This window comes from Pristiophorus japonicus, chromosome 7, assembly GCF_044704955.1.
Source record: "Pristiophorus japonicus isolate sPriJap1 chromosome 7, sPriJap1.hap1, whole genome shotgun sequence".
NCBI lineage: Eukaryota > Metazoa > Chordata > Chondrichthyes > Pristiophoridae > Pristiophorus > Pristiophorus japonicus.
In genome coordinates, this window is record NC_091983.1 from 58429376 (window position 1) to 58441727 (window position 12352).

The window sequence follows — 12352 nt, forward strand, 5'->3', positions numbered from 1 at the left end:
AGGTGTAATCGAGCTATTTTAGCGGGAGCAAGATAAATTACAAAGAACAGGAAAAATAGTTGTAAACGCACACAATAAATACCAGATATGGATAAATTTTTAATTCCCCATCAGCTTCAAAAGAACAAAACCCACAGAGTGATGCTACAGAACTTCCTTCATCAAGTTCAACCGTAAGGGCTGAAGAACACCGAGGAGGTGGAGCTGTGAGCAAAAAACATAAAGCTGCCATTAACCCTGCTAAATTAAGGAAATACAAAGACAGCTATTTGAATTTTGGTTTTATTTGTACTGAAAGTGGAGGTATACATCAACCGCAGTGTGTAATTTGTGAACAAGTACTGTCAAATGGATCTTTGAAACCTTACACATTACAGAGACATTTAATTACCAAGCATGAAATATATAAGGATGAGCAATATTTGTTTTTTGAGCAAAAGGCTAAGGAACTGCTCGCTACTAAAGCAGCAATGATATCCACAACTACCACTGATAAAAAGCTTGTAGTTTCATCCTACTTAGTGGCGCAGAAAATTGCTAAAGCAAAAAAATCGCATACGATTGCTGAGGAGTTGATAATGCCATGTGCCATTGAAATCATAAGGGAAATGTTTGGAGAGCAGAAGGCCAAGGAACTGGAAAAAATACCGATGTCAAGTGACACTGTCAAACAACGGATTGCATTAATGTCAGAAGATATCGTTTTGCAGTGCATTGATCAGCTGCGTGACAATGACTTTGCTATACAACTTGATGAATGCACAGACATTTCTAAAATGTCCCATTTACTCGCCTATGTTCGGTATGTGTGGAATAAGGAAATAAAAGAAGACTTTTTGTTTTGCAAAGAATTCAAGACAACAACAAAGTCAGACAATATTTTCAAATTGTTAGATGATTTCATGACTTCAGCAGAAATCAGCTGGACAAATTGCATTGGGGTCTGTACTGATGGGGCTGCAACAGTGACCGGAAAGCATTCTTGTGTTGTGCAAAAAATAAAAGCTGCTGCACCTCGCGCTATTTGGACACATTGCTTTTTACACCGAGAGGCACTTGCTGCAAAAGATATTGAACCAGACCTTCATGGTGTTCTCAACACAGTGGTAGCACTCGTTAATTTTATTAAATCCAGAGCAACAAACTCCAGGTGTTTTGCTGCACTTTGTGAGGAAGTGGGTGCAGAGCACAATTCCTTGCTCATGCATACAGAAGTAAGATGGCTATCTCGAGGCAGAATGCTTACCCATATATTTCATCTCAAGGAAGAGGTATGTACTTTCTTAGCTGATGAGAATCCTGAACTTGCCGAGGTGCTAAAAGATGACCTGTGGCTAGCTAAACTGGCTTACCTTGCAGACATATTCAGTGAAATGGATAAGCTGAATAAAACTATGCAAGGTGGGAGAACTCATTATTTTGCCCAGTGTGAAAGAATTGGCGCATTCAAACGGAAACTGCAAGTCTGGAAAGTTCTTGTCTGTGGGGGAACTACAGATATGTTTGAGCTCTTGCATTCTTTCATTGAAGAAAGAAACATTGACTTTGACGTAATCAAACCACAACTGGTAGCACATCTTTCTGGTCTACTCAACAAATTTAATACTTACTTTCCGGAACTCACAACAGAACAATCTGCTACACACCTGTGGGCTGCAAACCCTTTTAGTGAGAATATGGAAGCTAAACTGCCACCCTCTGTCCCATCAAAACTAGTAGACGAGCTCATTGACATTTCATCAGACCGCTCCCTCAAAACCAATTTCATTGAAATGCCGCTGGAGACGTTTTGGTGTGACTGCTCCGATGAATACAGCACTGCTTCTTCTGCAGCACTGAAAGAGTTGGTCCTATTTAGTACAACCTACTTATGCGAAGCTGGATTTTCAGCAATGACATCAATGAAAACGAAGTACCGAGCAAGGATGAACATTGACCATGACATGCGCGTGTGCTTATCGAAGATACCTCCACGTCTTGATAGAATTGTTGCTCAGCACCAGCAACAAGTTTCACATTAAGTAAAACAAAAATAATAAATATATATGTTTAATTGTATAACTAATTTTTATACAGAAAATATACTTGTGTTGTATTACAGGGTGTCCGTGGAATTATTATAACATAGGAGGGAGACTTCAGAAGCAAAAAGGTTGAGAACCCCTACTGTAGACCAAACTTGCAGAATTAAGAATTACTGGAATAAATCTCCAGTAAATTGGCCTGTATAAATTTGCTCACCTTTCAGAATTTTGTACTGGATGTCAATAAACATACTGAGTCCTATGTGCCTTTCATAGTTATTAATGACCTAGTTTTCAGTTATGCTGGTACAGGTACAACCTCTGAAATCCGGAGTTCCAAAAACGAGAATTTCCGAAAACCGGAATTCTGATCAGTATTCTGTAAATAATCCCCCCCACCCCACACACACGCACCAAAAAAAAATTGCAAAAAATAAAAAAAAATCGCAAAACATTCGCAAGACACTTAACTATATCGAATCGCTGCAAAAGAATTTAAAAAATTAAAACTTTTAACTTGCCTTTCTTGCAGGTCTTCAAGGGCTGCAATGCCGGTTTTTCCCAGGCCGTTTTTTCTTCCTAACTATGAGTCCAAATTTCCCCAGGAGTTGCTCCTTTTTTTTTTTTTGGAGCAACTTGATTTTTCTGGAGTATCTTTTTAGTTGCAATTCTGGCTATTTAATTTGTGCCAGTGTAAATGAGTTAGTTAGGTTTTTTTTTAAGTTTCGTTTTTTTTTCAAAAGAGGGCGTTACCAGCCACTTATGCTTGTTTTGGCCAGTTAATCAAGTTTAGCCAGCTAAAAGTTACTCCAAACTAACTTAGGCCAGCGTAAGTGGGCACTCTCTACGTTCAGAAAAATCTTGCGGTGACTTAAGAAATCAGCGCAGGCAGCCAGAGATGGGGTGGGTGGGGGGGAGGAGACCTTGCAAAGCACTAAACACCTTCACAACAATATCAAAGAAGCATAAATACATTTAAAACACCAAGCACTAAACAAAGCAGTACATTTGCACCAAGCGCTAAATAAAGCACAAAAAGTAATAAGCAATTAATTAACAAATGAAAAATAGAAGGAACCTTACACCTAAAGCACCAAGACCAAAGTAATAAGCAATCAATCAATCAATAAATAACAAATAAAAAAATAGAAGGAACCCTGCACCCAATCAATCCGTAAATAACAAATAAAATATAGAAGTTCCTTGGGGAACGTAGCGAGCCGCCGATGAGGGAGTTCGTTCGTCCAGGGCTAGGGAGGGCGTGCTTCGGGCCCCTCCTGCCTGCAGCGCGCGCACTCACAGATTTGGCCTGCCAGGAGCTACTGTACATGCGCGCAGACTCTAGCGCGCATGTGCAGAGGTCCCGGCACTGTTTTCAGCGCCGGGACCTGGCTCCACCCCCAATCCACTGGCCACGCTATACCACCACCGAAGAGAGGCTGGGGAGCAGCCAGAATCGGGAGGAAGATTTTCGGTGCGCTTGGAGGCGGACAAAAGCGACGCACCTCTGGTGAGGGCGCCAGAAAAGGGGGTTGGGGAAATTTGAGTTCATTTAGTGCGCTGTGAGCCAACATTTTGTGATGTCAGATTTCATCTCCAAAATCTGGGAAAACCTGAAACTCGGCCCAGGAGTTTCCGGATTCGGGACATCGGATTTCTGTTCCAAAATCCGAAAAAACCCGAAAACCGGAATGGCCTCGGTCCCGAGATTTTCTGTATTTTGGAGGTTGTATCTGTAGTTAATTACTTTATTCCTGTTGATGCTTGTCCTATTGTATTTCCTGTTGGAGCTTGCAACATGATCTCCTGTTTGATACATTAATTAGACGTTCTTAGAACAAGTAATTGGTTGCCACTTTAAAATTCTGTGATCAAGTTATTTCAAGCTTTTTATTTTAAGCTTCTTGTGTATTACATATTTTTAGGGCAGTGTCAGTAAAACATCTCATCATCAGAATTATTTTCTTCCAAAATTGTTTTTTTAAACTTTACATTATGACTTCCCACTTTTACATGCCATTTCCAAGCCTGAACTAGGAAACACTGGTTCTTTCACTTATCCCCAGTTCCCCTGCTCATTGCCTTTTTTTAAAATTAGATACTTCCCAGTAAGGTTCTAAGTAAGGTATTTCCAGGGTTTAATTGGAATATGTTCCATTAATATTTATTGGGTTAAATGCAAACAATAGTTTTTATTCAGGCTCTCCAATGGAAATGGGAGTGAATGTGATTTAGTTTTAGGGGTAAGGGAAGAAAGGTTGCTTTCTTCCACCAGACCTTTCTAAATATTTTTCTGCAACTGATCACCAGTAGGGTTGCCAACCCTCCAAGAATATCCTGGCGTCTCCCAAGATTAATCTCCTGGACGCTTCTCTGAGCAGCCCAAGAGAAAAAAACATCGGGGCATTAAAAAATTTTTGTTTTTTCATTTTACTGGAGCCAGTGGGTTTGGGAGAGGAGGAGAGAAGATTAGAAATTTGGGGGAGGGGTGACCCTTTTATTTTAAAAAAGTCCAGTTTATTGAATCACATCAGGATAAAATTGTACAGGTATCAATAGTCAGGAAAATATTGTTGATTAGTTATAAAACTTTCGGAGATGGGGATAAATGACTGACTAGGCCGAGCAGTTGGCGATGGGAGATCAGGTGATGAAACCTCCAGGAATGCATCCAACCAGAGTTGGCAACCCTAATCACTAGAAGGGTTTGAAAGCAACTCGGGCAGGTGATTTCTATTTATTTTGAGCCATTGCCAATTCCCCAGGTGGCGCTCTTTGAGATCACATTCATATCATGAACAATAAGTGAGAAACCTGAGCAGACTATTCCGCAGCCTGTTTTACTTATTGCCTATTTTATATTTTTGAAAAGATCTTGAGGTTTATTTTTAAGATGAGTTTGGATGAATAATGCCCCTTGGCCAATTTGATCTCATTATTCTAGTAGGCTATCCTACACTCAGTGATGCACTCAGCCTAGATTGTGTGCTCAATTCTTGGTGTGGGGCTTGAACCTAGAGTCTTCTGACCCATTGGTGAGAGTAGTGCCAACTGAGCAAAGCTGACACTTGAGGCTCGCCCAATAAGAATGAGGTATTGGAGGCAGTGGTTTTGGGAGACGGGGAAAGAAGATTCGAAAATTGGGGGAAGGTGGTGACCTTAATTTTTTTTTTTAAAGTCCAATTTGTTACATCACATCAGGATAAAATTGTACAGGTATCTGCATTGAATCTTGTGTTTGTATTTTTTGTGTGTTTTAATTATTTTTTACATTTTATTCCAGAGCAAAAACTTACAGAATGATGTATGTAATTGTGCAGCACTGGGACAATCGTGTAACATACTAAAGACCTTCAGTGTCTAGTTATGACACAGCTTGGATTTTCTATTGCTGACCACTGGTCCAAAAACCTGCTTAAGGAGCCAAAAGAAAAGTAAAGGTGTCTTGTGAAGGCATGCAGTCTAAATGTCTTGACAAATTATGTACAAACAGTTGCAACCCACTTTTATTGTACATTACCATGAATTAGTAATGTGGGTATGCACAATAGTCAGGAAAAATATTAGTATCAAGGGTTTCAGTTGGCAAGTACTTTTGGTAGATCAGTTGGGGTATAGTTTTGGAAAAATGTGAATTGCCAGGATAACTTGCTTGCTAAAATTAGCTTTTGTAAATATTTTAACACATGAAAAATGCATCATGAAAAATATCAACAAATTTACAGAATGTTATCTGTTAATGTGTATAGTAAGCATTTTCTCATTTGCTGTAAAATCTTGGGGGGGGTAAACAGATTTGATGATTAAAATTGATACTGAGAAAACTACATTTTTTCACCTCGCCGCTGTAGTGAAAGCATTATTCAGTGTAACTTATTAACTACAGTCAGTTTGTTATGCATAGTAAAATCCATTTCCCATTCTTTTTACAGGATTAGGTTGCCTATTTAACAGAATTAAATCAATTACACTTTACCTCTTACTAGACTGAGGATAGAACCATGTGATTTTTTTTCCCCCTGCACTGAGACCAATAGTAGCTCTGTTGCAAAAGATAATCTATTCAACCAATATTGCATAGTCTTGCCTTTTTTACGGTGGAGTTTTTGTTCTAAATGTTTTTATAGTTTCCTTTGTAAACTGAATCAGGTTTTCAAAGAAGCTGAATGCGATAATGAAAATCATTGGAACCTTTCCATGCTTAAACCCTGTCTAAAAATAAACTCTGCTAAATGGTTGCTTTTTTTTAGAAAAATATTTATCCTGCATTTACCTAACATTACCAAACCACCATCTTGGAATATGGTTTCTAAATAGAAAGATTGTCCTGTTGATGGGTTAATGGGCGCTACATTAAATCATATTTTTACATTTATTTTACTCAAACATTGAGGGTGTGTTCAAAGAATATCTTTAATTAATTTTAAAAGGCCTCAGTGACCATGACAATGTCAAGGCAGCACATTGGGACATCAGTTTGCTGTTACAATGAGTACTGAAATGTTGTTGTCCCTCCCCTCCCCTCCACATCAACTATTTCTGAATTCACCTCCATTTCTGCAACAACATGCAAATTGGAGACCATGCAATTTCCCAGCAATAGAATCTGACTGCAGGTTTGTTATTTACCCAGGTCAATCAAGAGGGGATAGGAAGCAGTAGGGAGATTACCTTGAAATTTAAAAAGGCATATGTCAAAATATGACTAGATCTCCACATTGATGATCACACACATTACTCCAGGTACCTTCCCTTCATCAAAAGACTCATTTTGTAGCCTGAATATCCTCTCGAGTAAGGCTCAAAGTGTTGTTTCTCTAATATGTACAGTTAAGATTAGAGGAAACCAATGCATGATAGCTTTTGTAGGTGCTATTCAAGCGGATAGCACCGCAGACTCGACCTTAAGCATTCAACTCCTCAAACAGGGATAACTCTGGTAAGCAGGTTGCTAAAGTGCTAGGAAATACCTTTTTTTCCCCCCCTAACCTCCAAAAATAGTCTGGGGTGGGGGGTAAATAAGTTTTTCCAAGTGTTAAGAGAAGTAATCATCCCTGTTGCTGAACCCTTTCCATGAAGCTCCACAGCCAGTATTGGTGGGATTTAGCTTGACCTGGCTGTATCACCCATCTTCCTTCCTGATCTTATTCTGTATAAATTAGTGTATTTTTTTCAAAACGTGTAGGCTTAAGCTATTGGGTTCAATTTTCCCCAAAGCTATTTTTTTGGCGTACTTGAAGAGGTACACCCGTTATTTTTTGGCCCAAGTACGCCAAAAAAAATCATCCAAGTTTTCCCATTTGAATTCTTCATTTTGGCACTGCCTAGCCTGTCCTTTAGTTTTGGGGGTGGAGCCCAAGATCTGCGCCAAAAAGATCGGGTTGCCTCGGTAGCCAGGGACACAATGTGGGCTGAGGCTGGAAAGTGAAACATACAGCCAGCTCGCAGCAACCTGCACAAGCACATTAAACATTGCAGCAACTTACCTCCATTAAATTATTAAAGTGTAATGACAAAAGTCTATCTTCCCCCACCCCCCTCCCGAGGCCGGTCCCATCTCCTATCCCAGGCCAAAGGGCCTTCTAATCCCCGCACCTATTCCAGGCTGAATGGCCTCCCGGTCCCCGCACCTATCCCAGACCAAACGGCCTCCTCCCTCCCAGTCCTCGTGCCTAACTATGCCCAAAAGGCTTCCCCCTCCCACTCTCACCTCTCTGCTGCTGCTGCTGTCTGGGTATCTACTGCGTTGATTTACTTACCTGCGCCAATTTTCTTAACTCACCAGAAGGTTTTTCCACAGAGGCCACATACGCCGTCCTAAGAAGAATTGGAGTAAATTGAAGCTGGCCAAACTTGCTTTACTGGCCAGATTGGAGCTGGCCAAACTTGCTTTATTGGCGCGGGTGGCAGGTTACGCCCGTTATGACACAAATAAAACCTTAAAAAATCGTAACTAACTGAGTTATGCTGGTGCACATTGATTGAGGAAACTTGTATTTTTTAACTTAGGTCAAAAGAAGCGCGGCATGCGCCAAAAAAGCGGCGCAAATCACTGGGAAAAATTGAGCCCATTATATGTAACTTAACACAGGCTAGATCAAGTTAGCTCAAATTAAAGGGGTTGTTGATACTTTCTACTTCATTTGATATGAGGGTGGTAGAATCCTTGTGCTTGGCTCAGGTTTTTACCCAGCGAGATACCAGAATTTCACACGACACAAAAATTAATTTGACTTTTTCCCTCCACACTTTAAATGCATGAAGACTTTCTCCTCTTCACTTGTGAAGGTATTTGGATTCCTCAATTGCAAATCACTAATGCCACCAATAGTTGAAGAGAGCTGTGGCTGGGCTTAAACTGCAAAAAGGTGAAAATTGCATGGTTCTGCCTCAAAAGTCCTTCCATTGTAACACTACCTTTTTTTTTACAAACTGGGGTGCTTCTTTTGCAGATGTTAAATTGTATTGTGTTTATAGTAGGCAGAATTGCTGCTCAAATTACAAAATGGGCAAATTACAGTACTGTACATAAAACCTCAAGATATACTTTAGTCAGACATTTTACACCATATTCCTTAAATAAATTGTAATTATTACCAACTTAATTTATCTAGATAAACTTTGATAATTTTGAATTTAACTTGATTGAGTCGTGACCCAGCCTGCTGTTAGGAGATGCAATTATAATTTAATACCTTTTGAAGACCACTTTTTTGTGCTGATATGTCAATATAAATACTATGTAATGTGTTTTTTTAAATTTATGAGCTGTGTAATAAAATCATGAACTTGGTATCTGGTGTTTTTCTGTGGGTTGACATATTATTTAGGATTTGAAAGTTAGTAACAGCTGTATTGCATATCTGGGAATACGACCCATTTGCAGACATATTAGAATAGTTACATTCAGTGAACATAAGAAATGGGAGCGGGAGTAGGCCATTTGGTCCCTCAAGCTTCCTCCGCCATTCATTAAGATCATAGAAACATAGAAAATAGGTGCAGGAGCAGGCCATTCGGCCCTTAGAGCCTGCACCATCATTCAATATGATCATGGCTGATCTTTTACCTCAGTACCCCTTTCCTGCTTTCTCTCCATACCCCTTGATCCCTTTAGCCATAAGGGCCACATCTAAATCCCTCTTGAATATATCCAATGAACTGGCATCAACAACACTGCTGCAGGGAATTCCACAGGTTAACAACTCTGAGTGAAGAAGTTTCTTCTCATCTCAGTCCTAAATGGCTTACTCCTTATCCTTAGACTGTGTCCCCTGGTTCTGGACTTCCCCAACATCAGGAACATTCATCCTGCATCTAACCTGTCGAATCCCGTCAGAATTTTATATGTTTCTATGAGATCCCCTCTCATCCTTTTAAACTCCAGTGAATAAAGGCCCAGTCGATCCAGTCTCTCCTCATATGTCAGACCAGCCATCCCGGGAATCAGTCTGGTGAACCTTCGCTGCACTCCTTCAATAGCAAGAACGTCCTTCCTCAGATTAGGAGACCAAAACTGAACACAATATTCCAGGTGAGGCCTCACCAAGGCCCTGTACAACTGCAGTAAGACCTACCTGCTTCTATACTCAAAACCCCTAGCTATGAAGGCCAACATACCATTTGCCTTCTTCACCGCCTGCTGTACCTGCATGCCAACTTTCAATGACTGATGTACCATGATGCCCAGGTCTCGTTGCACCTACCCTTTTCCTAATCTGCCGCTATTCAGATAATATTCTGCTTTTCTGTTTTTGCCCCCAATGTGGATAACCTCACATTTATCCACATTATACTGCATCTGCCATGCATTTGCCCACTCACCTAACCTGTGCAAGTCACCCTACAGCCTCTTAGTATCCTCCTTGCAGCTCACAACGCCACCCAGTTTAGTGTCATCTGCAAACTTAGAGATATTACATTCAATTCCTTCATCTAAATCATTAATGTATATTGTAACCAGCACTGAGCCCTGCGGCACCCCACTAGTCACTGCCTTCCATTCTGAAAAGGACCCATTTATCCCGACTCTGCTTCCTGTCTGCCAACCAGTTCTCTATCCACATCAGTACATTACCCCCAATACCATGTGCTTTAATTTTGCACACCAATCTCTTGTGTGGGACCTTGTCAAAAGTCTTTTGAAAGTCCAAATACACCACATCCACTGGTTCTCCCTTGTCCACTCTACTAGTTACATCCTCAAAAAATTCCAGAAGATTTGTCAAGCATGATTTCCCTTTCATAAATCCATGTTGACTTGGACCGATCCTGTCATTGCTTTCCAAATGCGCTGTTATTTCATCTTTAATAATTGATTCCAACATTTTCCCCACTATGATGTCAGGCTAACCGGTCTATAATTACCCATTTTCTCTTTTTAAAAATGGTGTTATATTAGCTACCCTCCAGTCCATAGGAACTGATCCAGAGTCGATAGACTGTTGGAAAATGATCACCAATGCATCCACTATTTCAAGGGGCACTTCCTTAAGTACTCTGGGATGCAGACTATCAGGCCCCGGGGATTTATTGGCTTTCAATACCATCAATTTCCCTAACACAATGTCCCGCCTAATAAGGATATCTTTCAGTTCCTCCTTCTCACTAGACCCTCGGTCCCCTAGTACTTCCGGAAGGTTATTTATGTCTTCCTTCGTGAAGACAGAACCAAAGTATTTGTTCAACTGGTCTGCCATTTCTTTGTTCCCCATTATAAATTCACCTGAATCTGACTGCAAGGGACCTACGTTTGTCTTCACTAATCTTTTTCTCTTCACATATCTATAGAAGCTTTTGCAGTTAGTTTTTATGTTCCCGGCAAGTTTCCTCTCATATTCTATTTTCCCCCTCCTAATTAAATCCTTTGTCCTCCTCTGCTGACTTCTAAATTTCTCCCAGTCCTCAGGTTTGCTGCTTTTTCTGGCCAATTTATATGCCTCTTCCTTGGATTTAACACTATCCCTAATTTCCCTTGTTAGCCACGGTTGAGCCACCTTCCCCGTTTTATTTTTACTCCAGACAGAGATGTACAATTGTTGAAGTTCTTCCATGTGATCTTTAAATGTTTGCCATTGCCTATCCACCGTCAACCCTTTAAGTATCATTCGCCAGTCTATTCTAGCCAATTCACGTCTCATACCATCGAAGTTACCTTTCCTTAAGTTCAGGACCCTAGTCTCTGAATTAACTGTGTCACTCTCCATCTTAATAAGGAATTCTATAATTTTCTATCATATTATAGTCACTCTTCCCCAAGGGGCCTCGCACAACAAGATTGCTAATTAGTCCTTTCTCATTACACATCACCCAGTCTAGGATGGCCAACCCTCTAGTTGCTTCCTCAACATATCATGGCTGATCTGATCATGGACTCAGCTCCACTTCCCTGCCTGCTCCCCATAACCTTTTACTCCCTTATCGCTCAAAAATCTGTTTATTTCCGCTTTAAATATATTCAATGACCCAGACTCCACAGCTGTCTGGGGCAGAGAATTCCATAGATTTACAACCTTTTGAGAGAAGAAATTCCTTCTCATCTCAGTTTTAATGTTCCCTATTTTTAGTTTCCCCTATGAGTGGAAACATCCTCTGCATCCACCTTGTCGAGCCCTCTCATTATCTTATATATTTTGATAAGATCATCTCTTTCCAATGTGAAAAGGCCCAACTTACTCAATCTATTTTCATAACTCAACCCCCTCATCTCTGGAATCAACCGAGTGAACCTTCTCTGAACAGCCTCCAATGCAAGTATATCTTTCTTTAAATATGGAGATCAAAACTGTACGCAGTACTCTAGGTGTGGCCTCACCAATACCCTGTACAGTTGTAGCAGGACTTTTCTGCTTTTATACTCTCTCCCCCTTCCAATAAAGGCCATCATTCCATTTGCCTTCCTGATTACTTGCTGTACCTGCATACTAACATTTTGTGTTTCATGCACAAGGACGCCCAGGTCCCTCTGTACTGCAGCATTTTGTAATTTTTCTCCATTTAAATTATAATTTGCTTTTCTATTATTATCCAAATTGGATAACCTCACATTTTCCAACATTATACGCCATCTGCCAAATTTTTGCCCATTCACTTAGCCTGTCTATATCCCTTTGCAGATTTTTTGTGTCCTCACAATTTGCTTTCCCACCCATCTTTGTATCATCAGCAAACTTGGCTACATTACACTCGGTCCTTAATATAGATTGTAAATATTTGAGGACCCAGCACCGATCTCTGTGGCACCCCACTAGTCACTGTTTACTAAACGGAAAATGACCCATTTATCCCGACTCTTTTTTCTGTTCGTTAGCAAATCCTCTATCAATGCT

At 40.3% G+C, this 12352-nt stretch overlaps 1 protein-coding gene across 2 annotated transcripts in view; it reads left to right on the top strand.

Annotated features, from left to right (window-relative positions):
• Positions 1-8817, top strand: part of LOC139267126 (transcription factor E2F6-like) — a 52200-nt gene extending 43383 nt beyond the window's left edge. Inside the window, exons 6-7 of one of the 2 annotated variants that reach the window (XM_070884963.1) lie at positions 115-2021; positions 5308-8817. In XM_070884963.1, coding sequence (XP_070741064.1) covers positions 115-2021 — 1907 coding nt within the window. In that variant the 3' untranslated portion in view covers positions 5308-8817. The remainder of the gene's footprint in view (positions 1-114; positions 2022-5307) is intronic. The other variant, XM_070884965.1, reaches the window with a different exon arrangement.
• The last annotated feature ends 3535 nt before the right edge of the window (positions 8818-12352 follow it).